General features: G+C 40.6%; 1 protein-coding gene across 1 annotated transcript in view; it reads left to right on the top strand.

Annotated features, from left to right (window-relative positions):
* ADGRD2 (adhesion G protein-coupled receptor D2) overlaps positions 1 to 25,867 on the top strand; it is a 288,081-nt gene that overhangs the window by 103,113 nt on the left and 159,101 nt on the right. Inside the window, exons 12-13 of the mRNA XM_078784001.1 lie at positions 2,235 to 2,343; positions 5,564 to 5,729. Of these exons, the coding sequence (XP_078640127.1) occupies positions 2,235 to 2,343; positions 5,564 to 5,729 (275 nt within the window). The remainder of the gene's footprint in view (positions 1 to 2,234; positions 2,344 to 5,563; positions 5,730 to 25,867) is intronic.

Raw genomic sequence — 25,867 nt, forward strand, 5'->3', positions numbered from 1 at the left:
AACATGTCATACTAATAAAAAGTCTGTTAAAAATTGACAGGTCGAACAGTATATTTGATGGTGCAGCCTGAGCATGCCAAAGTCTGAAGCCTCAGCCGAGTTTCATGTGTGCTTGTATCTTCTTTATTTATTTGACATCCTGTGGACGTAAATGAACACTCGGTTTAGTCCCCACATGTTGCACATCACTTGCAGCAAATTTCACCTCCCTGCACCTTGTATTTATTGTTATTTAGAAAAACGCTGCTGTACACCGCCCTTGAGACTCGGTTTGCAAGCCACCGTCTACAATTCCAATAAAAGAGACATAACTACTCTTTTATGGAAAAGGTTTTTTGAGTTTGTTCCCCCCCCCCCCCCCCCCCCCCCCAAAATAGACTGTAGTGAACACACATTCGTGCTAAAATATTGGCCTTTAAAACCTTCCCTTATGAAGGGGGACAGACATCTGCACAAACACACAAACTGACATTGTGTTGTATGTGGTATATTATGCCATTATTCATTGTTTACTGGAGTTACCATACTCGTAGCATCTCATCGATTTGTGTACCTTTGTTTCAAATCAAGCCGCAATCAAGTATGAGACCTCCATGATTCAACCAATCATATACAGGCAGTCCCCGGGTTACGAACGAGTTCCGTTTTTAAGTCTGTCTGTAAGTCGAATTTGTATGTAAGTCGGAACAGTTGCGTACGGTTCACATCTAGCGTCAATTACTCAAATGTTTGTCTTAGTATATAGTATATATTTTACCTAAAACATCTATAGGTATAAAAAACATGAAAGAAACATTTCTTAAACTGTTTAGATAGAAAAGAAAAGATAATGATTAAAGGTTAACACTTACTCTCGTTCCAATTGATGTCTTGCAAACCTTGAAACAATCATACCTTGATATCTCTCTCCGAGATGATGGGCCTGGTGTTGGAGAGGATGGACCTGGTGCTGGAGAGGATGGACCTGGTGCTGGTCAATTTTCTTAAAGTAAACATCAAGGGTGGCTTGAACAGAGCTTTTCTCATATTTCTCTTGTCTACCGCTCCCCTTATTATATACTTTGTGTGTCTGTTTGATTTTTCCTCTGTGTGATAAATGTTAGCTCTTTCACGAGCCTCGATTCTGTATACAGAAAGAAAAAAACAAAATTTAATTTTTTTTTTCTTTTTTTAAATCATAGGCTTTACGGAGGTCGGTTCGTAAGTACGGGCGTTCGTAAGTCGGGCGTTCGTAACTCGGGGACTGCCTGTAACTCGATAATTGTTACCCTCGCCTGAGGAGAGGGTATTGTATTTGAGTCAGTTTGTTTGTCTGCACAGAATAAATACGATTTTCTCTGCAAAAGTTGGTCCGATTGACAGGAAATTTTCACCATAGGTGCAACGCCACCTGCAGAATTTTTTAATGATAATTATGACGTCATAGGTCACGTGGTTCGGCCGCCATCTTGGAAAAACCGAAAAACATCGCACCTCTATATCTCCGAAAGCGCTGAATAGAAAAAATTGAGACATGGCTCATTGTAAAGAACTCTCCATGGGGAATAAAATATGTTAATGATGATGTCATAGGTGCCTCCATTATGACGTCATAATTCGACAAGTATAAAATTCATCCTATCAAGATGAAATTTCTTGAGTGTCATGTCGACATAAATTGGTGGAGAAAAAAATGATTACGTCATCAGTCACGTGGTTCGGCCGCCATATTTGTTTTGCTGCCAACACAAAAGCCTTAGAAACCACTGAAAATATACATCCTGGTGAGGGTTTGCAATCTCTGATTGCTCTTTCTTGTTGTATTTGTAAAGGGGGGCAGTTCATTTGTTCATTTATACATTGGAGCACTATTTGGTAACATGTGCTTTTGAACAATGTCTTGAGTAAAGAGTCAGATAAGTCTTATCAGTATGTATTATTTGCTATTATGTTTAATGTAAGGTAAATATGAGGTCTCCTGGACACAGAGCTGTTCAGTCCTCTATGTCCAGATCCTGGTATATAGTAAATTCTGACTTTGGCCTCTCAGGCTAACCCCTGCTCTTGCAGGGAAAATGGCCTTAAATTGCCTGTTGTGTGTTGTGTGACTTTTGCCTCTCACATTTATTTTACCTTGCTAGTCTCTGAATGAACTGTTATCCCAGCATACAATGTACGAAAATTCCTTGTTGATCCACAAAGAGCTTGACGACCTCCGAAGCTCACAATGTAACCTGCAGTGAAACTTGTTTCAGGTCACCAGTATGTTGGACTTATAAGTGCAAGGTACAGCAGTTTGGCCCGGCTCACCTCATCCCAAGCCGGCGACTCCAGAGGGACCCAGACTGAGAGGAGAAGGAGTTTGTGAGTTTAACACTTCACACTTTGACTTTTGCCTAACAAGCGAACCTGCCTTCCAGAATCCATCGATACACTTTTAAACAAATCCCAAATGTTCATACCAATAAAAGATTTGCTTTGTGGTTTAAATAGATGTTTCAGGAACCCCATATACTGGGGAAGGGTGACTCATTTCACAGTACACAAAAGTCTGCTAGCTATTGAGCTTTACCAGGAAGTACCGGAAAAGTCACTTGCTTTGGGATTTCCATTGGATTAGTCGATTCGTGAATTGAAATCAACAACGGAAACTTGTTGCGGAATGTTTTATAGGTCTTTTTTTTGGTCCTTGTGCCATTTGCAGAAAAGGCACCATGAAAGTAACCTAGAAGACCCTTATTAACCCAACCCTCTTACTTTCCTGTTAGTTTATCCCCTTTCTGGTTGTGCCAATTCTTTGCCCCGCTACTCCACTGTTGCTATGACCTTGCTCTTCATTGAGCCTCGCTCTTGTAAAAGAACAAAAAGCTAGCTTGACGAACCATAATGGAATCCAGCAATGAAGGTGTAAAATTACCTGCAGAATTGAAGCGATTCAAAAGCACTTTGAATCAACTTATGGAAGGGGTAATTTGAGCGGATAAGTGAGGGAACTGGGCTTGTTCAGCAAGTTTTGGTTTCAGAGATGCATTCTTTATTGCTTAACTCATTCGATTTATCCATATTTGGTGGATGCAAACACATGGACGGCACCAGTTGTGTGCAGATGAAAATGAAATTCCAGATTTTCTGTAAATAACTCGATTTAAAGTCATTGTAGTTTTGGCTCAGACACACAAAAAAAAATTTCAAAAATCAAAATCGCTTAATTAGGATTCAGAGTCTCACCGACAATCATCGCTTAAGTTATAATTTCTCCTTCGTGCTGAAAGTTTGGACTTTCATTGGATGGACAAACAATGATGGTGTGAGTCGTCGCTTTCACCGAACCTCTTCCCTTCGTTGGCGTGCTCACTAAGCGCTGTGTGCTGTGCGATGGCTGTATGGGTAAAAATGGGTGGTGAGCAGGTGCCAATGAAGGGAAAACCCCGCACAGAGAAGTGTTTAAAGTGATAGAGGGGTGTGCTATCCCTCTCCCACTCTCCTATGAGCATCGTTGGCTGCAGGTGCAGTAAATGCACATGGGCGCAGCAGACTGCCCAGATCATCGGTGTGATGATGCCTGCCCTTGATGTCCTAAGTAGACACAGCTGTCTGCAGATGCTGTGCAGTGATGTCTAAATTGGTGCCACCACTGACTTTCATGGGCACCTTCATCCACGATGTAGCACTGACCTACAGGTGCGATTTGATACCTGACTGTCCTTTTCATAGCCTTAGCCTAAAGGGGCTTCCCCCACAAGGAAGTGGGGATCCATTACCCTGGACAAGGGGCCCATACCAGGTACTTTCAGCCGCAGCCAGTTGGGCCAGGGACTCGCATAGGGCAGGGACGTCACTCCCTGGGGTAGCTGAAAAACTGCTACCCTGCTACCCAGGATGTATGTACAATCGATGTAAAGCAAACTACCACTGAATGGGAAGACCGTGGTGGAGATCCTTTAAAAAGTCTCACTGGGTGAGTGGCTCACTTTGGAAATGTCAGTGGGGGTTGCGAGACCAGTGAGCGGAATGCTCTGACATTTTGAATCTCAATGAGCCTGGAGATGACTTTTTTTGCATGTGAGCCAAAACTATGATGACTTTAAAATCGAGTTATTTACAGGAAATCTGGAATGGCATTTGCATCTGCACGCAATCGGCGACGTCCATATGTCTGCATTCACCAAATACGGGCAAATCAAACGAGTTAAGCAATAAAGAATTCATTTCTGAAACCAGCACTTGCTGTACAAGCCCATTTCCCTCACTTATCTGCTCACGTTACCCCGTCCATAAACTCAAAATCCCCAAACCTGCCAATTGTTCTTTAAAGCAAGTACAAAATCCATGTGGAATATACCGGAATGCTTGCACTCCATTTTCAGTCGCTCATGTGTGAAACAATTTCCTCTTACTTTTATCTGTGCCATCTGCTCCATTAATTCTACAATTAGTTCCAATTGCTTCTCGCAACCTGGCTGTGCAAGGGGTTCATTGATAGGACATGCATTAATAAGATTTTAGTTTTGATGTTGGAAGTGGTTTAAAAAAAAGAGATTTCTGGAGGATGCACGGGAGAGGGATTATGGGAGTGCAACATGATGACAGGAGCAAAAAGGAAATCCATTATTTTGAAGTAGAGTTCACGCCTCAACTAAGTCTTTGGCCCTGTCTCTTTCATAATGCTACTTGTTATGCACAGGAATAGTGCCAATCAATTCGGACTTTTAGCTCAAGGTCACATTAACCCTTGGAAGCAGTGATTGGGCTTCGGAGGCCCACAAAGTTTTTTTTTGTTGCAAAAACTATGCTGTACAATTTTCTTTTTGGAATGAGCCTCATTTTCACCGACTTTCATGTTGTTACACAAAATTCAGTGATATAAAAAAATTTTTCATTCAGGCTCGTGGGAAAATCTTCATTCTTCACTTATAACCCGAAAATTTGACACGAATGCAGGCCTGGGGCCTTCGAGGCCCCGCATAAATGTTGTTGTACTACTATGTTATATCATTATTTTCTTGATATGAGCCTCATTATATGCTCCTATAACTTGGTTACAAATAATTCAGTGACAAAAATATGAAAATTAAAAAATTTACACGAATGCATTTGTGGGGCCTCCGAGGCCCAATGGCTGCATAAGTGTAGGATTTTTGACAGTTGTGGACATATAAATTCTATATAAAAGGATTAGTGAATCATATTTTTGAGCAAATACTCCTCCATGAGCCTCAACTTTTTAGAGAAAAAAAGTTTTAAAAACCAGGAACCAAAAAAAAAAATTTGCAAAAAAAAAAAAAAAAAAAAGATTCATTACTTGTATGGGATTCTTTCAACTAATAGGATCAATGATTCACATTTTCTGAGCAAATACACATCCATGAGCATCGGCTTGGATTGAAAAAGGATTTGAAAGAAAAAAAATCTATAAAAAAATAATTAATAAATAAAACATTACACGAATACATCCGTTGGGCCTCCGAGGCCCAATGGCTGCGTTTATATAGGATTTTTGACGTCTGCATCTAAGAGTTAATATGACCATGTTAATGCTTTACAATGTCCCAGTTGTCCTTGCATTCTATGGTGTGCCCAATAGATGTGTGAGAGAGGGAAACTCAGGAAGCAAAGTTTGCCACAGAGAAGAAGACCGAGTGCTGAGCTCGGCTGTGATATCCGCCACCATTAGACTCCTTGGTGATGAAAACGCAGCATCCAAGAGTCTCTCCACTCCAATTTTCTACACCGTAAAACATAGGAGTCAGGTGAGGCCTTTTGTCTTTGTTTGTCATCCTCCTGCTCTAGCCTTTATGCCACGTCACGTCATGCTGCCGTCTGACATTTATACAGTGTGGTGTGGTTAATGGGAAAGGCAATGGTGGTCAGAAGGCCAGCTTGCATGGTTTCACTGCCAATGAGCCGCACATTGGCAAAATCTATTCCTGAAGAAGGCTCTCCGGCCTGACCTATTGTCTAATGGAGCACCACCCACAGTTCTGAGGACCCAGATGCATGTGGGCCCTGATCTGTTTCATCGGATCCACTGACTCCTGTAATTTGCCGCAACGGCCTTGTGTCGACTAAAGTGGCGCCCAACTTAGCCTTGACCCTAAATGTTTTTATTTTTGTGGAATTTTTTTTTTCAAGAAAAGCGGCGTTTTTTAATATAAAAAAGGAAATTCCCCACTGAGTGCGGTGAGAAAAGTGGCACCATTGGTATGACGTCGCTGGTACCTGGAGTATCCGGGGAAGGGACGGTAGTGACGGCACTTCCCCCAAGCTCAGTGGCTGCGTTAAGTGTTTATCTCGTGTGTGTGTGTGTGTGTGTGTGTGTGTGTGTGTGTGTGTGTGTGTGTGTGTGTGTGTGTGTGTGTGTGTGTGTGTGTGTGTGTGTGTGTTAAATGTTTGTCATCAAATTTTTAACAAACCTTTATTATGATAATATGGAGAAGCCAAATGAATAATTTTGTCAAAAGGTGAAAAGGTTCAATGTCAGCATCACCTAAAATCATCAATTTTCATCCAATTGATCTGAAATTTCAATTTACCATTTGAGTTTTGTCATCAAATTTTCACAAAAACTTTATTATGATAATACGGAGAAGGCAAATTAATAATTTTGTCAAAAGGTCAAAGGTCAGCGTCACATAAAATCATCAATTTTCATCCAATTGACCTGAAATTGAAATTTACCATTTGAGTTTTGTCATCAAATTTTCACCAAAGCTTTATTATGATAATACGGAGAAGGCAAATTAATAATTTTGTCAAAATGTCAAAAGGTCAAAGGTCAGCGGCACATAAAATCATCAATTTTCATCCGATTGACCTGAAATTTCAATTTACCAATTGAATTTTGTCATCAAATTTCACGAAAGCTTTATTATGATAATGCAGATAAGGCAAATTATTAATTTTGTCAAAAGGTCAAAGGTCAGCGTCACATAAAATCATCAATTTTCATCCAATTGACCTGAAATTTCAATTTACCATTTGTGTTTTGTCATCAATTTTTTTTAACAAAGCTTTATTATGATACTATGGAGAGACAAATAAATTATTTTGTCAAAAGGTCAAAAGGTTAAAGGTCAGCATCACCTAAAATCGTCATTTTTCATCCAATTTACCTGAAATTTAAATTGTGTGTGTCAGCTCTATCACGAGCCTTAGCCCAAGTATAAAAAAGTAAAAAAAAAAGTGAGATGTCAGACAGGGAAATATCTCTCAATTTTCTGTACTGCATAACAACTGATGGTCTGAGCAGATCGAATGCAAGCGGTGACTTTGACCAGGTGGACGTGTTCAAGTCTGTCCAAAATTGCAGCAAATGTCATTGGTTAATGTGTTTTAGTATCTAATTAGTGCACCTATCACAGACTGTGTTTACTAGTGGCAGGAGCAGGGTGTGTGAGAGCGGAGCAATTACGTGGGTGGATTTGCCACGCACGGACTGTGTTTACACATATTATGTGATGTAGCTCTTAAAGTGTTACGCATTCAAATTAAAAAATGAACAAAGGTACAGAGCTTCGGTTGACAGTCTGTTATTAATTCTAATTTCATGTTTGACATTAAGACTCAGGGGAACCGTTTGAAGCACTTAACACAAAACAATCATGCGGTGATTGAGAAATTAGAAAATGACATAAGGAATGAACCTGAACCTTATTCTGGCAAGATGGATGAAATCAATGTGATGTTGATCGAGGTATGCTAACCAGAGTGGGAAGCAAGGGGAAGCAGATGTTTCGGGAATTAACCCTTCGTCGCAGAAAAAGAGAGTTAACGACTCCCGTCCGTGGGGAGGATGGGGTTGTTAACCTTAAAATCCTCCCGAGGATCAGATTCCGGTAAACTGAGACCCACTGCATCTCCATTTTGGGGGGTGCATGCTGCGGTGCCAGACAGTCTGGTATATTCCTCCAACGTCCTCCTGACAATGCTCAGAAGGCACCTGGGCAGGTTATTTTGTTATGGAGATGGTGCGTTAACACCTTTATTTTTTTTTTAATACATGGGCTAAGGCTCATAGTAGAACTGACACACCCACACAAGGACACACTGACGAGACAAACACTTAGCCACTGAGCTTGGGGAAAGTTCCGTCACTGTCGTCACTTCCTGGGATACTCTGGGTACCAGCGACGTCATAACTATGGCGCCGCTTTTCTCACCGTACTCAGCACCTGAAACGTCATCTCCTTGCTTCCCATGGTGGCTAGTATACCTCGATCAACTTCTGGTTTATTCCATATATTGGTGTACCTGTCCGCCGATGCAGATGGATACCAGCCTTCACCTGCGGGACTACGTCTTCACTGTTATTCGGCCACACCTGGCAGCTTGGTAACAAGGGCACAGACCCAGCTCTTGTCTTTCAAGAACCTGCTCATCTCATCTTTGTTCAAATCCCATCGCCCTGCCGCTTATTTTGTTTTTTCAAATCCTCACATAGTCAATCACCTACCAAACTACCAATGAATGAATTTATTCAGGCCGGACATGTTTGTACCACTTGACCCAGGAAAACAAAATTCCCACATGGAATAACAATACGCTGCCAGAACCGCATCCCGGTGAGGTTTGAAATATCCAATTGAAGATGTTTTAGCATTAAAGCATTTTTGTGCAGTTTTTATTGGTTAAAATTCCTGGGGTTTTCAGTGCAGAGAACACGTCCAAATTGACCCAAAATATTTTGGCCACAATTAGGCTACCTGATCATGAGGACAATGTGATTGATGTATCATTGAGATTACGATACAAGTTCAACATTTCATATGCAGTCGACCCTCGATAATCCGACCCCGTTTAATCTGGAAATCTCGCTATCCGACCAAAAAAATCCAGGAACAGATTTCCGCCATTCTTTTTATCCCTCTAATCCGCAAAATCGTTTACCCGACAATCTCGCTAATCCGACAGTGGGTGCTGGGAATAATAGTAGTCCGGATTAATGAGGGTTGATGTATCCCTTCAGCCTTTTAGCGATGTTAAAATGTCGACCGTTGATGTTTAGCGTGTGATACCTGTTTGTGCTTTATAATACCGTTAGAGATATCTGTGATGCTGTTTACTGATACCTGTGATACTGTGTTGCAATACCTGTGATGCAGTTGAAGTGATACCTGTGATACTGTTCAGAGTTACCCATGCACTGTTTAGTGTTACTTGTGATACCATTTAGCGATATCTGTAATACCAATTAGAGATACCTGTGATGCTGTTTAGTGATACCTGTGATACTGTTTAATGATACCTGTGATACCATTTAGTGATAATGGTCATACAGTGTAGTGATACCCATGATGCTGTTTAATGATACCTGTAATACTGTGTCGCAATATCTGTGATACCGTTTATCACTTGATATTGACTCTACAGATGACCCGAACCTCTGCTTTATGATAACATTTTAAGTGACAAGATGACAGGAGCTCCATCTTTTTTGTCTGACATGAAGGGAAAGCAGGTCTTCGTTTTATCGACTCAAACAATCCAAATAAATGAATATCCTTATTTCTATATTTACAATATTGTTATTTTATTTTTCAATCTGTCTTTTTTACATAAAAAAATAATAACCACCTTTAGAGGCCATTTTTCCCCGCAAAGCGGGGGTTGGCCTTTTTCGGGAACCGTGGTTGTTGTTGTTTTTCGGTCCCCTATTTGAAGCAATGTTTTACGGCCGGATGCCCTTCCTGACGCCAACCCTTTTTGCCGCCTTTAACGACAAGCAGGGAATTACCAGTGAACTGGTACTCAATTAGCTGACCACGGAAGGATGACAGGCTGAGTCAACCCCCCTGGCGTTAATTCAGCGATCGACCGGGATTCGAACCCAGGATCCTTGGATCCTAAGCCGGCACCCTAGCCGCTAGCCCAACACCAGGGATTTTTACATAAAGAATGAGAATTTTACAGTTTTTTACATAAAGAATGAGCAAATATTCTTTTTCCTGGTCGTAAGTATTTGGTTTAAATGATTCTTGCACTTCTGGCAACAATGGATCTCTCTATCATGACATTGACTTTTGGAGACCTGGGCGAGCTGGAACATGAAGCGTCTTGAAACATTTCGATTATCCAATCATAGTTCTGTGTTTTTTGACCTCTTCAGTGTTCCAAGTACATATATTTTCTTGAAAACAAAACGGCAGCAAGTTCCTATCTTGTCTAATTTTCCACCACACATGTGATGGCATCAAAAACAAAGAACTGATTGTATATACAATTGCCATGTTCCAACAATCCCTGGTCTCTCTTGCATATAATTACATAAAGGACAACAACAATAGTTATAAATACTTTTAGTGCACAACTGTAAAAGCAATTATTCCTGGGTTATAAAATAAGCACTCGAAGCGCTCCGGTGAATCAAAAAGCACAACATTATCCTATAAATCTGTATCCAACGCTATCTATCTGTCTCCATGGAGACTGCCTCCTGATTTCTAAAAGCGATTCCTGGAATGATACCAGAAATGGCTCTCTAGGTCTGGACAAAAATGACTTTGTATAATCGCTGAGATTCAGTGAGATATTCGAGCATGTTCCAAAAACGGCAGCGTCCATGGGGTTGGCAGAAGAGGCCTATTCCAAGTTAGTTTTAATTGCCTTGCAAATCACGTGACTAAGTGATGTTAAGGCCTTCCAACATTGGTCGAGCTTTCACTGTCTGTGTTACTTTTAACTATAGTACTGGGATCCTAGCTTCAAATCACCGATGACTTCTAATCTCTGTTCCCTGTCTGTGATGTATGTGCACGAAAGAGAAAAAAAGGAAAAAAAAAAAAAGAGGTAAGGGATGAAAGTTAAAAAGAACAGAATGTAACAATAAATCAAAGCCTGGCTTTGCCGGTCAACAACGATGCATTTGGAATTCCACCGGAGGTGCTTTGCTGTCACGTCACATGGAATTCAAATGCCATATGAATAAATGGACGGAGCAAATATGCTATCCCACCTGCAATTTTGATGAAGTAGTTGTATAAGCAAAATTTTGAACAATAGTCATTGTTACCATGGTAACTGTTATTGTCTTCTTTATTTCAGGCCATGGACTTACTAATTGCTCTTCATACATATTTCTCATTAACAGGAATTGCACATGGGCATTGGCTGGCATATCAAAACCCGGACGGACATTTAAGAGTTAAAGGAAATAATTACTGCTTTTCTATGCTGATTATCATGCCCCTATAGGCTGAATATGCCTGCCGATATATGAAATGGCATAATCCCAAACATTTGCCAATAATATCAGTCAAGAAAAATCCCATGGTTCCATTGCACACAATCCTTTTGGATATTGGTCTCTGTGCTGGCCTCTGGAGGTGTCTCTCTCTCTCTCTCTCTCTCTCTCTGTCTCTCTCTCTCTCTCTCTCTCTCTCTCTCTCTCTCTCTCTCTGTCTCTGTCTCTGTCTCTCTCTCTGTCTCTCTCTTCTCTCTCTTTCCCTCACCCTTTCTCCCTCTCTCGCCCTTTCTCTCTCCCTCTCTGTCTCTCTCTCTCTCTCTCTCTCTCTCTCTCTCTCTCTCTCTCTCTCCTCCCTCCCTCTCTCCTCTCTTCCCTCTTTCCCCTCTTTCCTCTCTCTCTTTCCCTCTCTCTCTTTCCCTCTCTCTCTTTCCCTCTCTCTCTTTCCCTCTCTCTCTTTCCCTCTCTCTCTTTCCTCTCTCTCTTTCCTCTCTCTTCCCTCTCTCTCTTTCCCTCTCTCTTTCCCTCTCTCTCTCTTTCCCTCTCTCTCTTTCCCTCTCTCTCTTCCCTCTCTCTCTTTCCCTCTCTCTCTTTCCCTCTCTCTCTTTCCCTCTCTCTCTCTTTCCCTCTCTCTCTCTTTCCCTCTCTCTCTTTCCCTCTCTCTCTCTTTCCCTCTCTCTCTCTTTCCCTCTCTCTCTCTTTCCCTCTCTCTCTCTTTCCCCTCTCTCTCTCTCTTTCCCTCTCTCTCTCTTTCCCTCTATCTCTCTTTCCCTCTCTCTCTCTTTCCCTCTCTCTCTCTTTCCCTCTCTCTCTCTCTTTCCCTCTCTCTCTCTTTCCCTCTCTCTCTCTTTCCCTCTCTCTCTCTTTCCCTCTCTCTCTCTTTCCCCTCTCTCTCTTTCTCTCTCTCTCTCTTTCCCTCTCTCTCTCTTTCCCTCTCTCTCTCTTTCCTCTCTCTCTCTTTCCCTCTCTCTCTCTTTCCCTCTCTCTCTCTTTCCCTCTCTCTCTCTTTCCCTCTCTCTCTCTTTCCCTCTCTCTCTTTCTCTCTCTCTCTCTCTCTCTCTCTCTCTCTCTCTCTCTCTCTCTCTCTCTCTCTCTCTCTCCCTTTCTCTCTCCTTCGTCCTTTTCCCTCTCTCTCTCTTTCTCTCTATCTCTCTCTCTCTCTCTCCCCCCCCCCCTCTCTCTCTCCCTTTCACTTACTCTTTCTTCCTCTGTCTCCCCTCTCCCCCTCTCTCTTTTACCTACTACCTTTGTCTTGTTTTAATTTTGAAAGCCCTCAGTGGGCAATACAAGGCAGGGATAAATATTAACACAATGTAATCCTCTGTATTCTTGTGAAGACAAAAGCATATTGGGCTTCAATCTTCCATCTAACATATTACAGTATTACACCTACTGGCAAAACGAGACATGACTGCACATCTGGTATTACAAGGGACTGTCAATTGAGCTAGATCTGAGAAGTGACACTTTGAACAAGGGTTCAGAAGACATTATCTTGTTGAAACGTTCTTGCTGCGCTCCCTGCTGGACAAGGCCTGAACTCGTCCTCTGATACCCTCTAGTTGCATCACACGAGCGCCCCCTGATGATAAGCACACTTTCACAAAACCTCGAATCAAGTTGACCCCATGACCCTTAATTCATCAAATTATTTAGAGTGCGTCATATCGTTCCCATTCATGAGCAATAACTCAACAGAAACACCAAAATTTGATGTCAATCTTCCCAAGTTCCCTCGTGGAGTGAAAGTACAAGGCATTAAGAAGGAAGAGCATTCATTCAATTTGAATGTTTGCTCGATTTCCTTCTCCGGTCATTGATTGTTTCATGCAGTGTGGTTGGTGCAGATGAAATGTCACAAATAACATCACTAAACTGAACATAGGCGTGTGTTGTGACAGAACAAAAGTACCAAAGGTAAAATCTCTGCAGCAACATCACCCAGGTTACCCAAATGTCCTTTGGGTTTCTCATCCCACCCGGTTAGAAATATAATCTGAGCATTACCTTTAGCTGTCACGGCTTTTGTAATCAGCTGATCCGCAGTGAAAGCATGCCCACGTGGTCAAAATATCAAAGGGCCTTTTGGGGTTAAGCTCCATATTGCTGTATAATAAGCAGTACAAAGTTGGTGCTATAAAAGGAGTTCACTCTTCTCCCTCGTCACTCTTCTTCGTCGATTTATGGAATTCTAATCTGACAAACAAAATGAGACCCTTCATGTTGAATGAAAAGAAAATGCAAACATGTATCAATGTGTGTTATGCTGCTTTACAGCCATGACTTGGTGTTGGTCATTATAGGGCCTTACCCTGTACAACTGATACCACCCTGAAGACAATGTTGGGTGTTTACACGCATGATGCCAGACAATGATGGGTGTTTACACGCATGATGCCAGACAATGATGGGTGTTTACACGCATGATGCCAGGCAATTACAACCTCAATACTAGAACGGCACTCAGTCGAGAGCATACCTCCGCCAGGTAAACAATTTACGTTTTGTATCGCAGAGTAGACCAGCAAATCACAATACAGAATCGCATTTAATCAATATCATCCATCCACAACCTTTTGAGATATCCTGCTAGGTATCGTTTTTGGCCCAATCTCCCAATGGTGAAGAATTACTTTTAAAATTCTACTAGCCGGATCTGGAGCCGGATCTTCACCAAAATTGAATCGATTCTTCCTTGCCTCACACACAACCTGTCCACTGTTACGTGCTCCTTTTTTTTTTGTATACATAATCGAGGCTCGTGAAAGAGCTAACATTTATCACACAAACAAATCAAACAGACAAACAAACAAAGTATATAAAAAGGGGAGCGGTAGACAAGATGGGGGGAGAAGGGGAAGCACATAAACACAACATTTGTGAGGGACATTGGGAATGTGTGGGGGGGAGGCGGGGTGGGAAGGGGGGGGGGGTGGTGGGAGAAGTATAAACACAAGGACACCAAGGACTTCCAGGAAAGAAGTTGGTATTTCAAAAAAGAGGATTTGGGGTGAAATTAGCGGGGGTAGAAAAGATCAAGGTTTTGGATGGGGGAAGATAAGAGATGGTGGTGAACAGCTGTTTTAAAGACCTGGAGGGAGGAGTGGGATTGAAGGGAGTGGGGGAGTTTGTTCCAGAGGCGGGAGAAAAAAGGAATGAAAGAGTGAAGGTGAGCAGAGAGTCTTGATTTTGGCAGTTTAACCATAAGATGGTTGCAGGCAGATCTTGTGCGACCTTTAGGAATATTTGGGGGACAGAGGCCAGAGAGAGCTGGAGGAGCAAGGCCGGAGAGGAGTCGATAGAAGACAGAAAGACCACCAACCTGCCTGCGGTGAGTAAGTGTAAGGCCATCGGAGGTAGCTTCATCACGGGAGATTCCAATGATTCTGAACGCTTTGGTTTCAACAGCGTGAAGACGAGCTAGGTGTGAGGCAGGAGCACCAGCCCAGAGGGGAGAGCAGTATTCCATTGAGCTGTGGATGAAAGCCTTGTATGTGGTGAGGAGCTCAGGTGTGCCAAGGAAGGACTTCGCACGACGGAGGATGCCCAGTCGGCGACTGGCTTTGGAGGCCAGATTTGAAATGTGGTTTTCCCAGGAAATATCATGGCAGATAGTGAGACCCAAAAGCTTGAGTGACAGAACTTCTTGGAGAGGATTATTCAGAAAGTGGATGGGAGGGTTGTCCAGTCGGTCTTTTCGGAGAGACATCGTAAGAGTGTGAGATTTGTCAGGATTGAAAGACATGTTCCACTTGTTTGCCCAGTCAGTGATTTTGTCCAGGTCTGCAGAGAGTGAGGAGGCTGCAGACTGCCGATCTGAGGGATGAGGAATGGAGCAGCAGAGAGTGGAGTCATCAGCAAAGAGATAGAGAGGATTTTCTCCCCAAACCCTCTGGTCACGGTGTACCTCCGAGCCCAGAGAGGAGTCACGGCAGAAAAATGTGTTATTCTGTATGTCAAAGATAAACGGAGAAGCCACACCAATTGTTACCAACAAACAAATATTGTATTAAGATCACACAAGAATAACAGTACAACAACAATAGTAATCAAAAGTACAATCAATATATATCCTATGATGGTACCATCAGTTTCGTAATATATAACTCACTGTGCTCCAAGTGAGTGAAAGAAGAACATTCCCAATGTCTCTTTCCCGGCTTCAAACCCAAAGTTGATTCCGGCTTCAAGCCAAAGTCGATCCGCTCCAGCCATCTTCAGAATAATGTCCAATCGAGACCAGAATCCCGTTGGGTTGGCAGTTACAGTCCTGCTGCCAAAGCTGCGCAAAAGCGCCCTCAAGGCGACTGGGAAATCCAAAGGCGCCCTCCAGGCGACTGGGAAATCACACCCTTGGGTATGGACGTTTCATGGCTCACAGTCGGCAAACCGCAAATTAACCTTCAAAATCCGCGTTACACACACCTACACCAGATAAACGTCTGAATGCGGTGAAAACGGCTGAAGCGAAGCAAAGAAACCTTGCGCGACGTGCAAAGCGTGTGAGTCAAAATGGCCGACGGCCCGTACTCGAGACTTCATGGCAGTCCAACGATTCTCTTCGGAATCCACCGCAAAACCTGACACGCAGGTTGATCTGTCACAGCGATAACAACTCTGTCACATGAATCCCTTTCCTGGGAAATCCAAAGTTCACTCCTGACTCTTGCTCACCATCGTTCACTCCAGACCGCAAAGCAACTATGCTTCTTCTCCGACTCACTCGCCCCGCCCTCTTTTTCTCCTCTTCCTCTTCGTCTTCGTCCGGGTCCCGATCCGGTTTTCGGTTTCTTTTAACTCCAACTTTTTCACCTTTTGAAAACAGTTCATAAACAATAAACCTTTTGAAAACAATAATAGTACATGGAATCAAAAATGTTTACAGTGGATGAAAACCACAACAACGGAAGTGACGAATCCGTAACACTTCCCCCCCTCAAGAAAGAAAGTTTGAACATCGTGAAAACTTTCTTTGCAGGCAAAAACTCTTTTAACAAACAAAAGTAAAACTCACACCCAAATCATCAATTCCCGTGAGTAACGATAATTAATATTTCCAAAAATAAAGCAACAACACTTCCAAACAACCTACAGAAATTTCCAAAGTTAGTTCACTCTGGACAAAGCATCAGCAACGACATTGTCCCTGCCCTTTACATGCTCAATTTCGAAGTTGAACTCCTGCAAAGCCAAACTCCATCTCATCAACCTCTGGTTTTTATTTTTCATTTTTTGAATGAAGGTTTAGGGGTTGTGATCAGTGAAATCCAAAGCAAGGCAAGTCTATAGCACTTTTTGAAGGAGGCCGAGCTGAGAGCCAGGTTTCATGGTGGTTGGGTGGTGAGGCCTGGAAGTATTCACTACATGGATGCCTTTAGGAACGTGGAGTTCACGGGTTAATCCATGCAGGAATATTGGCTCGGCTGCTCCTGAGCATTCAGTGCTTCCAAATCTTCTCTGGATCATAAAAATCATAATCACAATTGTAGAGTCGGGTGCTGTAGTCACGTGAGTAGCGGTCCCCATCTCGGCCACCACCGTAATAGTCATCCCGTCGAGAGTTACCAAAACTGCGCTGCTGCTGCTGGGAGCCTCCATAGTAATCACGACTGCGGCCGCCACCAAAACTACTACTCCCACCCCGGGAGCCATAGCCACCCCTGAAACTACCTCCACATTTTCCTCCTCTGTAGCCCCCTCGACGCCCATGGCCTGCCTTCTTTCTCTTCTGTTATGGTCAGACCATCCAAATCCTTGCCATTCAAATCCTTTTCTGCATCTTTGGCGTCCTTTGCGTTTTCAAACGTGACAAAGCCAAACCCTCTCGACTTTTGCGTCTCCCTGTCTTTTATCAGTAGCACTTCCAAGAGTGGTCCATATTTGCCAAAGATAGAGTCCAGAACATCTTCTCTTGTGTCAAAATTCAGTCCACCTACAAAGAGCTTGCCAACATTGCCTCCATTCATGACTCGTGTGCACTGACACTTAGTTTCAGGGTACTTGACAAGACGTGCCTGTGCAAAGCGTGACGTCAGTACCTTCCTCTTCTCTTCAGAGCGCTTCCTACTGAAGAAGAATTTGTATCTGAGAGACTCAAGACTCCAATGACCGGACACAGGTTTACAAAAGGTCTGGTTTATTAACTGGTTATTCACTTCATTCCATTTACCAAATAATACCGCATAATTCAATGGACCAGGTTAACTCTTTTTGCATTTCCTTCTCGTTCTGCTGATGTTCCTCCGCCACTCCCGTTGGTCAGAGCTCCTGGTAGCAAGTCCTCTCGACTCCACGTTTGCTCTTGTTTATATGGACAAACTGGACTTAATCCCCTGTCCGCTGACCGTTAATCCTTTCTCCGCTAATGCCCCGAGGTCATGCGTGCACCGAGTCCTGGCATCAGCTCGCTCCCCTCCTGCTGTGAGTTCCGTTTACCAAACGATAGGGGGGTGCTTCAGCCAGGGGCTGTGACCAGGTGGACAAGAGATTATCATGTTCGGGCACATTCCTAACACTCATTTACGAACTCGTCTTTCACATAGTTTGCAGGTAAAATGTATCTGCTTTGTTACCAGGTTAATTAATAAGTTACCAGTGCCAATTAATAAGTTACACTGAGTTACACTTCCACAATTCCCTCATCTTTTTGTTTTTTGTTTATATTAACCATTAATCTAAACATCAATATAAGTAAACAATCAATCACTACAAGTAAACATCATTACAAGTATAAGTAAATAATCAATCACTACAAGTAAACATCATTACAAGTATAAGTAAATAATCAATCACTACAAGTAAACATCATTACAAGTATAAGTAAATAATCAATCACTTTGGTAATCAAATTCCCTTGGGCATACACCGTCATCCTGCAAGAATCACAAAACATTTCGTTGGTCATTGACTCCTTCCATATCGTTCAATCTATTGCATTTGCATCACAAATATATTTTCAAAACAACACTTCACCATCACCAAGATACAACAATTTCACTTCATTTTCAAGTTTTGTAAAGCATCTGCACCATCTGGCAAAAAACGTTTGCCTCCACACAAATGTTGACTTTGTTTGAAAGGAAGGGCTGATCACTTGTGTTTGAATCCTGGTATGAAACATTTTCTCCTAATGTCTTCATAGCTCCTGCACTACTTCGTGTAGGATTTCGCTGTTGTGGTAACATTGCGGAGTCATAGACTGACCCTGCTCTCCTTGTAGCATTCTTGCCACTTTTTGCTGTAAACCATAGTAATTCCTGAACAAGGCCTTCACCCAGTTGTAGTCGACTTGCCTCCTCCCTCATTGTGAGTGGGCAGCAAGTATTGGTGTGACGTTGATTGGCCAGCAAGATGTGGAACAGGGATGCCGGATGCATCCACAATGATGTTGGGACCATGGTGTTCAGGTCATTCATGGTCCTTACCAGGAGCAACCAGCAGAATCGTGCACAGCTGTTGTGACAAGGGCACAGCCGTTTTTTGCAGCTCCATGCTGGTTCCCCGGACGTTGGTGAAGTAATAACATATGTCCCCGCATTTCACAGAGGTTGCAGGTAAAATGTCGTTGTCCTGCAACTTCTGATGTGGTGAATGTTCGAAGCCTTCGAACAAGAGTAAGTGATCGCCTTTCTTTCATATGTTGCAGTGTGATCCAGGCAAATGGTCACATAAATTTCCTTGGTGAAGGTAAGCATTCATCTCCAAGTTACACGGGAGAATGTCTTCATCATTCTTTGAGAAAGAGGGTGTATGCCACGATTAACTTCATTTTTTTTAGCCACAAATTTTCTTTCTCGAACTTCTTCCCAATTCCATTAGCAATCCCTCCAAAATGTGATCTCGTCTTATCCTTATGCTCAGTCACATCTGAATCTGCTTTCCGCACACACTGGATCAGATAGGGTACATCTTACCATGACATCAGCATAATCATGTATATCTTCCGACAGTTTCACATTCAACAATTTGTTGTTTTTCCTTAACACAAAAGTTATATTCATTTATATGCGTCACACAAATAATATTCAATCAGGTATGTATTTTATTACTAAACTAAGAATAGCATTGTATATGATTACAATCACAAACGGGAATACCTAATTCCCAACAACAATTTTTCCAAACCAACAAATTAAACATAATGTATTATTACCATAATTCCTCTCCACTTTTTCTTTTCCCTCTTTTTCCTAACAGTGTGTCACTCGTGGTGATATGAGTTCACTGATATTGTAATTGACACAACTCATAACATTGTCGTTATGCCATTATCTTAATTCTACTGTTTCATTTGCAACATCACTTGATTTAATCTTTTAATCTCAGTATTTATTCATATCATCATAACAATCTTTCTATTTTAGGTCCATATTTGTTTCTATTCTTATCAACCTCCTACGGTTTATTAATTTGTTCCAAAACACTGCAACCAAAGGTTTTAACCAAAGCTCTACCAAACTATTTCCAATTTGAACTCAAAATGCTAATTAAACAACAATTCAAAGAATTAACTTCAATGGGTCAACAAACTCATTTTATAAACAGATCTAATTTTCCCATCCAATAATTTTCCTTGCCAAATGTCATATTGCAACACTTTAATAAACCTTCGAAAAATGTCTCCCAAATCAATAAATTCCCTTTTTACTTCCCAAATACTCATCTGTAAATTACATATTCAATTACAGTTTTTTCCTATTTGTTCGGCCTGAATGGCCACTGAAGTGGCTGCCAACATGCAGTACCGTTTTTATCTACCAAGCAAGTATTCGTCCACATAAGATCTCTACCAAAATGTTGTTTGTAAAAACAAATCTGGGATTTCTGATTACATGGATGCACACTCTCAGGACATTTCAGGCTGCTTGTTAACAATCCACTACGATAAATTAATTCCTTTACCCACAATCAAATAATTAGTACAAATTGAGGATATTATCCCTATCACATTCATTTATAGATTCATTATGTTGGATCTAAATTTTCTCCCACTGCTGCAAGGAAGAACAATAGCTCTAATAAGTCTTTGTAATATCTCACTTCATTTACCCAGCATCGAAGAATTTATTTACTATCCATTCCCATCTGTTAACCAGTGACTTTGTTTGAACTCCAAAACTTAATTTGATGAATCCCATGTGTATGGTACCACTTATTGAAACCCCTACTTTTGTAGAAAATATCCAAGTAAGTGTTTTTTTTTTACACCCCCTTAACTGTTGCTCATCCATTTCTATGCACCCAGTCAGTACTACTGACACCAGTTTGCCAATATAGGTGTGCGAGATTAACAAATATGTTGCAGGTACACGTAACAGCGCGTTCTGAGTATAAATAACGTAACAGCGCGTTCATGTCTGCCCCTTGGTTTAAGATGCACAATGCATTCCGTTTTAAAACTCACAATAGTTCAAATCAGCAAGATTTTCTTTACTATTTTCCCATATCATCTATGCCTAATACACATCCATACGTACAGCACAATTTATATGCTGATAAAATTCAAGTTTATATATATATATATATATATATATATATATATAAATCCGTGAGCAGAGTATTCTGGGAAGTCAGTGTAAGACCTCTCCCAAATTTGGCTAATTTTGTACTCCCTCATTTCTTTTTATGAAGCTCATATCCATAAATAGCTGTTATTCTCATATAAATTCTATCAAAATGGAATCCCCAAATTACTCTCATATTTCTCTTATAAATCTCTCATTTCTCTCAAATCTCTCTCAAAATCTCATTTCTCTCATAAATCTCTCAAATTACTCTCATAAATCCCCAAATCTCATATCAAATTACAAATTCTCATATAAATTCTATCAAAATGGAATCCCCATATTACTCACAATTTTACTATTAATTAATGGCTGCTCATAACCCAGCACATCAAATCTTTATATTCCATCTCCCTTGACAAAAGAGATAATGTTAATAATCAAATTATATTTCTATTTTATTTTACGGATTCTCTGCATATTCAATCCCATCCACATAAAACTATCCATTTCCAGACAGGCACACTGTCGGTGTCAACAATCTTGTAAGATTGATACACAAAACAATAAAAAAAACACTAACATTGACACACAAAAATACACACACACATGCATTATGCGTATTTGTTTGCGTTGGAACTATTATTTACAGATCAAGATGGGTGTCAATTTTATTTCAATTTCATAAAATTTGTCCTTAAATTTTTTTATAAATGCTAATACACAAATGGACCAAAAAGTTTATTCTTAGAAAACCCCTATGATGTCACATTGAAATTACCCTTTCAGTTCCCACAATAATTTATCCAAATTTGACTACACACCCATTTACATGTCAGTCGACCACTGACTTATCAATCATGCGGAACACTAGTCCGAAATTCTCACCTGATCATCATGTGACCCTTGTCACCTGGTTTCAAAAATTTGCAAAGCAATTGTTCCAACTTTGTAAATTTAAAATTGTGTGCCCAACATAAAAGATCCAATTTCGGCATGTGATCAATTAATTACTAATTTGCTTACAAGCAAAAGAAAAAATGAATAATTCTTGCTCTGAAAACTTTTCAGACCCAAGAATCATCGACAGTTATTCATGTTTGTCCAGTAATCTAATTTGTTGAGGCCAATCGTCATTTGGGATTTGTCGCAATGAAGGCCTAATCATTGTCTGAGGTATCGGTCAGCACTGGTACCCTTGATCTTAGTTTACCCTATGAACTTGTCTTCCTTTTGGTATACGGACATCCTCTTTTCCAATGTCCCATCCGTCCACACTTGAAACACCGGTTTCTGTCGTTGCCTGGTCTGTGCACCTGTGCACTTGTATTGCTGGGCTGCATCTCTACATCCCTGAGTTGCCACTGCAATCTCTCGTTATCTCCCGAAACACGAAAAAATTCTCTGTACCGTCCTTTTTGGGGAGACAACTGGAAATCAGATGGGACAACTGTCCCTTTCATTCCTAATTTCGAGGGCAGTTGTGCATTTGTCTCCTCCACTGTATCCTGTATCCTTTTTATTTTAAGTTCTAGATCCGTTATCCGTTCTTGCTGTTCCCGTTGTCTGGATTCACCATCCCAAAGATGGAATGCAAGCCAGTCTACCGTTAGATTCTGTCTCTTCCTGGCTTTCAATCTTTGTTCCAATCTTTCCAATCGACTTCGCTCAAATGTACCATCTCTTGGAAACTCCTCATCATGTCCCTTTGTCCACAAATACCAATTCTCGACCTGCCTTATAGCTTCGGCACCATAACGGTCGTACATATGATGTGTACAAGTACCTTTTTGTGGAATTTCTGGTTGTCCTTGTGTATTCTTGCAGGCTCCATTTCCCATTCTGCCTTTTATCAAAGTAGCGTTGGATGTGTTGTAGCTTGTTCCAGGTTCCTCTAAAGCTTCACTCGTACCTCCAGGAAGGATCTCTCCACCTGTTCACACGGTGATTTCCAGAGAATCTCCCTCAGCTGTGGCTTTTGCACAATCCAATCTCACAGATCAGTATTTGCAGATGAGCCGGAGGGTCAGTATGAAATGGGTGAATCCTCAGGTGTCCGCTCTGTTGACGGGGAAATCACACAATGGTAACCGCACATATATATCTGTATATAAACTCACCACCTTGCTCAATTTTCCCAGGTTGTCTCCACATTGATAATATCTCGCAAAGATATCAAAGCTTCTTTCTTGAGACCGCATTTTCATCAATCAAACAATCAATATATTCAATTCAATTTATTCAGTTCAATTTATTCAGTTAAATTTATTCAATTAAATTCAATCAATTAGATTCAATCAATCAACAATTCAATCAATTATTCAATTTCAATTAATTCATCAATATTCATCAATAAATCAAATTAATCATTTTGGATGTCTCCTTGCATAAGCCCTTTCCCCAATGATGTCAGGACAGGTCCATCCATTGACTGAGATCGAATTTCATCGGTCGTCACCTCGGGTTCGTACCTCATGTCAATTGATGAATCACCGTCCTGTCCTAGGGTCATATCTGACATATTTCCCCATTTTGCCTGGTCTCCACAAATTTTCTTTGCAACCACTAAAGGCAACTCATCCTTCATTCGTGAGACAGCCAAAATGGATGGCAGATATTAAAGTTCATTGGGAAAAATATCTCATCATTTTTTCTTTTAATAGTACCCAAAATCTCTTGGCAATATAAATTTCGTAAAACTCCTGAAATAAGACTGTAAAATTCCTTCAATCATGCTAAATTTTGAAACTCCATCGCTTGTAACACCCAATTTATCCCATAGGGCTTGAAAGTTCTTTCCCAAGTTCATGCAATCATTCTGCATTTGAACCCTATGATATCATTCATAATAATCATCATGATTTTATAGTCATGGTCCTATCATAATCATCTATTTAAAACGAACATTTCCTTTATCACCACAGCTATGTGGTATAATCAACAATAGAATAAAACTGTACATAGCAACAGGCTACCTCATGGCCACTTAGTATACCTATTGACAATAAGTCATAACAATATCGAATAATCATTGAACAATTCAAAAATCGCTTCCACTGCTCCAGCCGCAGCATTCGTCATTTTGTCTGCTCGTCCGCATGACCAAAACGAAATAAAGGGAGCTCAACCATTACACAGCGCTTTTAATGGCGCATGCCATAGGACCTCAACGCAATTTCGACTCGGCCAGAAAACGAGCAAATTTGCAGGATGTTAACTGGAATTAGTCGTGAAAATATATCAAAAATACACAAAAATACACACCCACAAAAATAAACAACAAAACCCAAACAAACCCAAGGTCGACCATCTTACACAGTAAATTACATCATTTCAGCATCGTATTGATTGCTGACATATTCCAGGGTTTATACACACCTTAAAAGAGGTATGCGTGGTGTTGCCCCCTCCCACTTTTAATTCCTCATTAAATTCCTCATTAAATTCCTCATTAAATTACTCATTAAATTACTTATTAAATTACTCATTAAATTACTCATTAAATTACTCATTAAATTCCTCATTAAATTACTCATTAAATTACTCATTAAATTACTCATTAAATTACTTATTAAATTACTCATTAAATTACTCATTAAATTACTCATTAAATTACTCATTAAATTACTTATTAAATTACTCATTAAATTACTTATTAACTTAACTTACATAGTTTCAGCATTGTATTGATTGCTGAAATATTCCAGGGTTTATACACACCTTAAAAGAGGGATGCGTGGTGTTGCCCCCTCCCACGTTTATTCCTCATTAAATTCCTCATTAAATTCCTCATTAAATTACTCATTAAATTACTTATTAAATTACTCATTAAATTACTCATTAAATTACTCATTAAATTACTTATTAAATTACTCATTAACTTAACTTACATAGTTTCAGCATTGTATTGATTGCTGAAATATTCCAGGGTTTATACACACCTTAAAAGAGGTATGCGTGGTGTTGCCCCCTCCCACGTTTATTCCAGGGTTTATACACACCTTAAAAGAGCTATGCGTGGTGTTGCCCCCTCCCACTTTTAATTACTCATTACATCGTTTCCATTTAAAAAAACATCGCTTCTACTGCTCCAGCCGCAGCATTTGTCACTTTGTTTGCTCATCCGCATGACCAAAACGAAATAAAGGGAGCTCAACCATTACACAGCGCTTTTAATGGCGCATGCCATAGAAGCTCAACGCAATTTCGACTCGGCCAGCAAACGAGCAAATTTTGCAGGATGTTAACTGGAACTAGTCGTGAAAAATATATCCAAAATACACAAAAATACACACCCACACAAATAAACAACATTTATTCCGTTCAACAGAACAAACATTTCCTCTATCATGACATGCATGTCTTCAAAATTATATGACCAAGAGAAAAAGTAAAATTAATTAAAAACTGTGGGCAGTGATGATCCGGGGACCATACCGCTCCATCCTGATTGGACGAGTGCGTGCTAGAGTCGTTAACAACGACAGTCCAGATCCGATTGTTCAAAATTTCAACTCAATCGATCGAAAAATGAACGCAGGGATGCATTTTAAAGGTGCAGTGGCACTAACTGAGTTGCCACGAATATGGCCACGAAATTGCCAATATGGCCATCACAAAATATTTTCCTTAATCAATTGGCTCATAGCATAACCAATCTGTAAGTATTTCATCCGAAGATGTATTTCTGAGGACTTTTAAATAAATAAGTCATTTATAAATCAACGAGTTAATTTATTAAATGATTAATCAATAAATCAATATTTTCCTTGACAGCCACATCACTTGGTCAGTGTCATGTCCAAATATCAGCTTCCTTACTCAAAAGGTGCCTGAGTTAATGTAATGTAATTACTGTAATAAGATTACTGCAATTACTGTAATGATTACTGTAATTACTGTAATTACCGGAACTGTAATTACTGTAATTACCTCAGGTAATTACTGTAATGTAATTACTGTAATTTAATAAGAAATGTAATTAATTAAATAAGTACTTCATTAATCGCTCATAATTAAATAAATCGTGAATTCTTATCCGATTTATTTAACATTTGAGTGTCCCCAAAACGTTGGAGCAAAACGTTGCAACAACGAAAGTGAAACGTTGTGGATTATCACATTGCAATGACCTCTAAACATTCCTAAACCAATATCCCATTAAAATCTCATTAAAATCCCATTAAAATCCCATATCTTGTCACCC

The sequence above is a fragment of the Myxine glutinosa genome, chromosome 8, assembly GCF_964187855.1.
Source record: "Myxine glutinosa chromosome 8, kmMyxGlut1.1, whole genome shotgun sequence".
Classification (NCBI taxonomy): Eukaryota; Metazoa; Chordata; class Myxini; order Myxiniformes; family Myxinidae; genus Myxine; species Myxine glutinosa.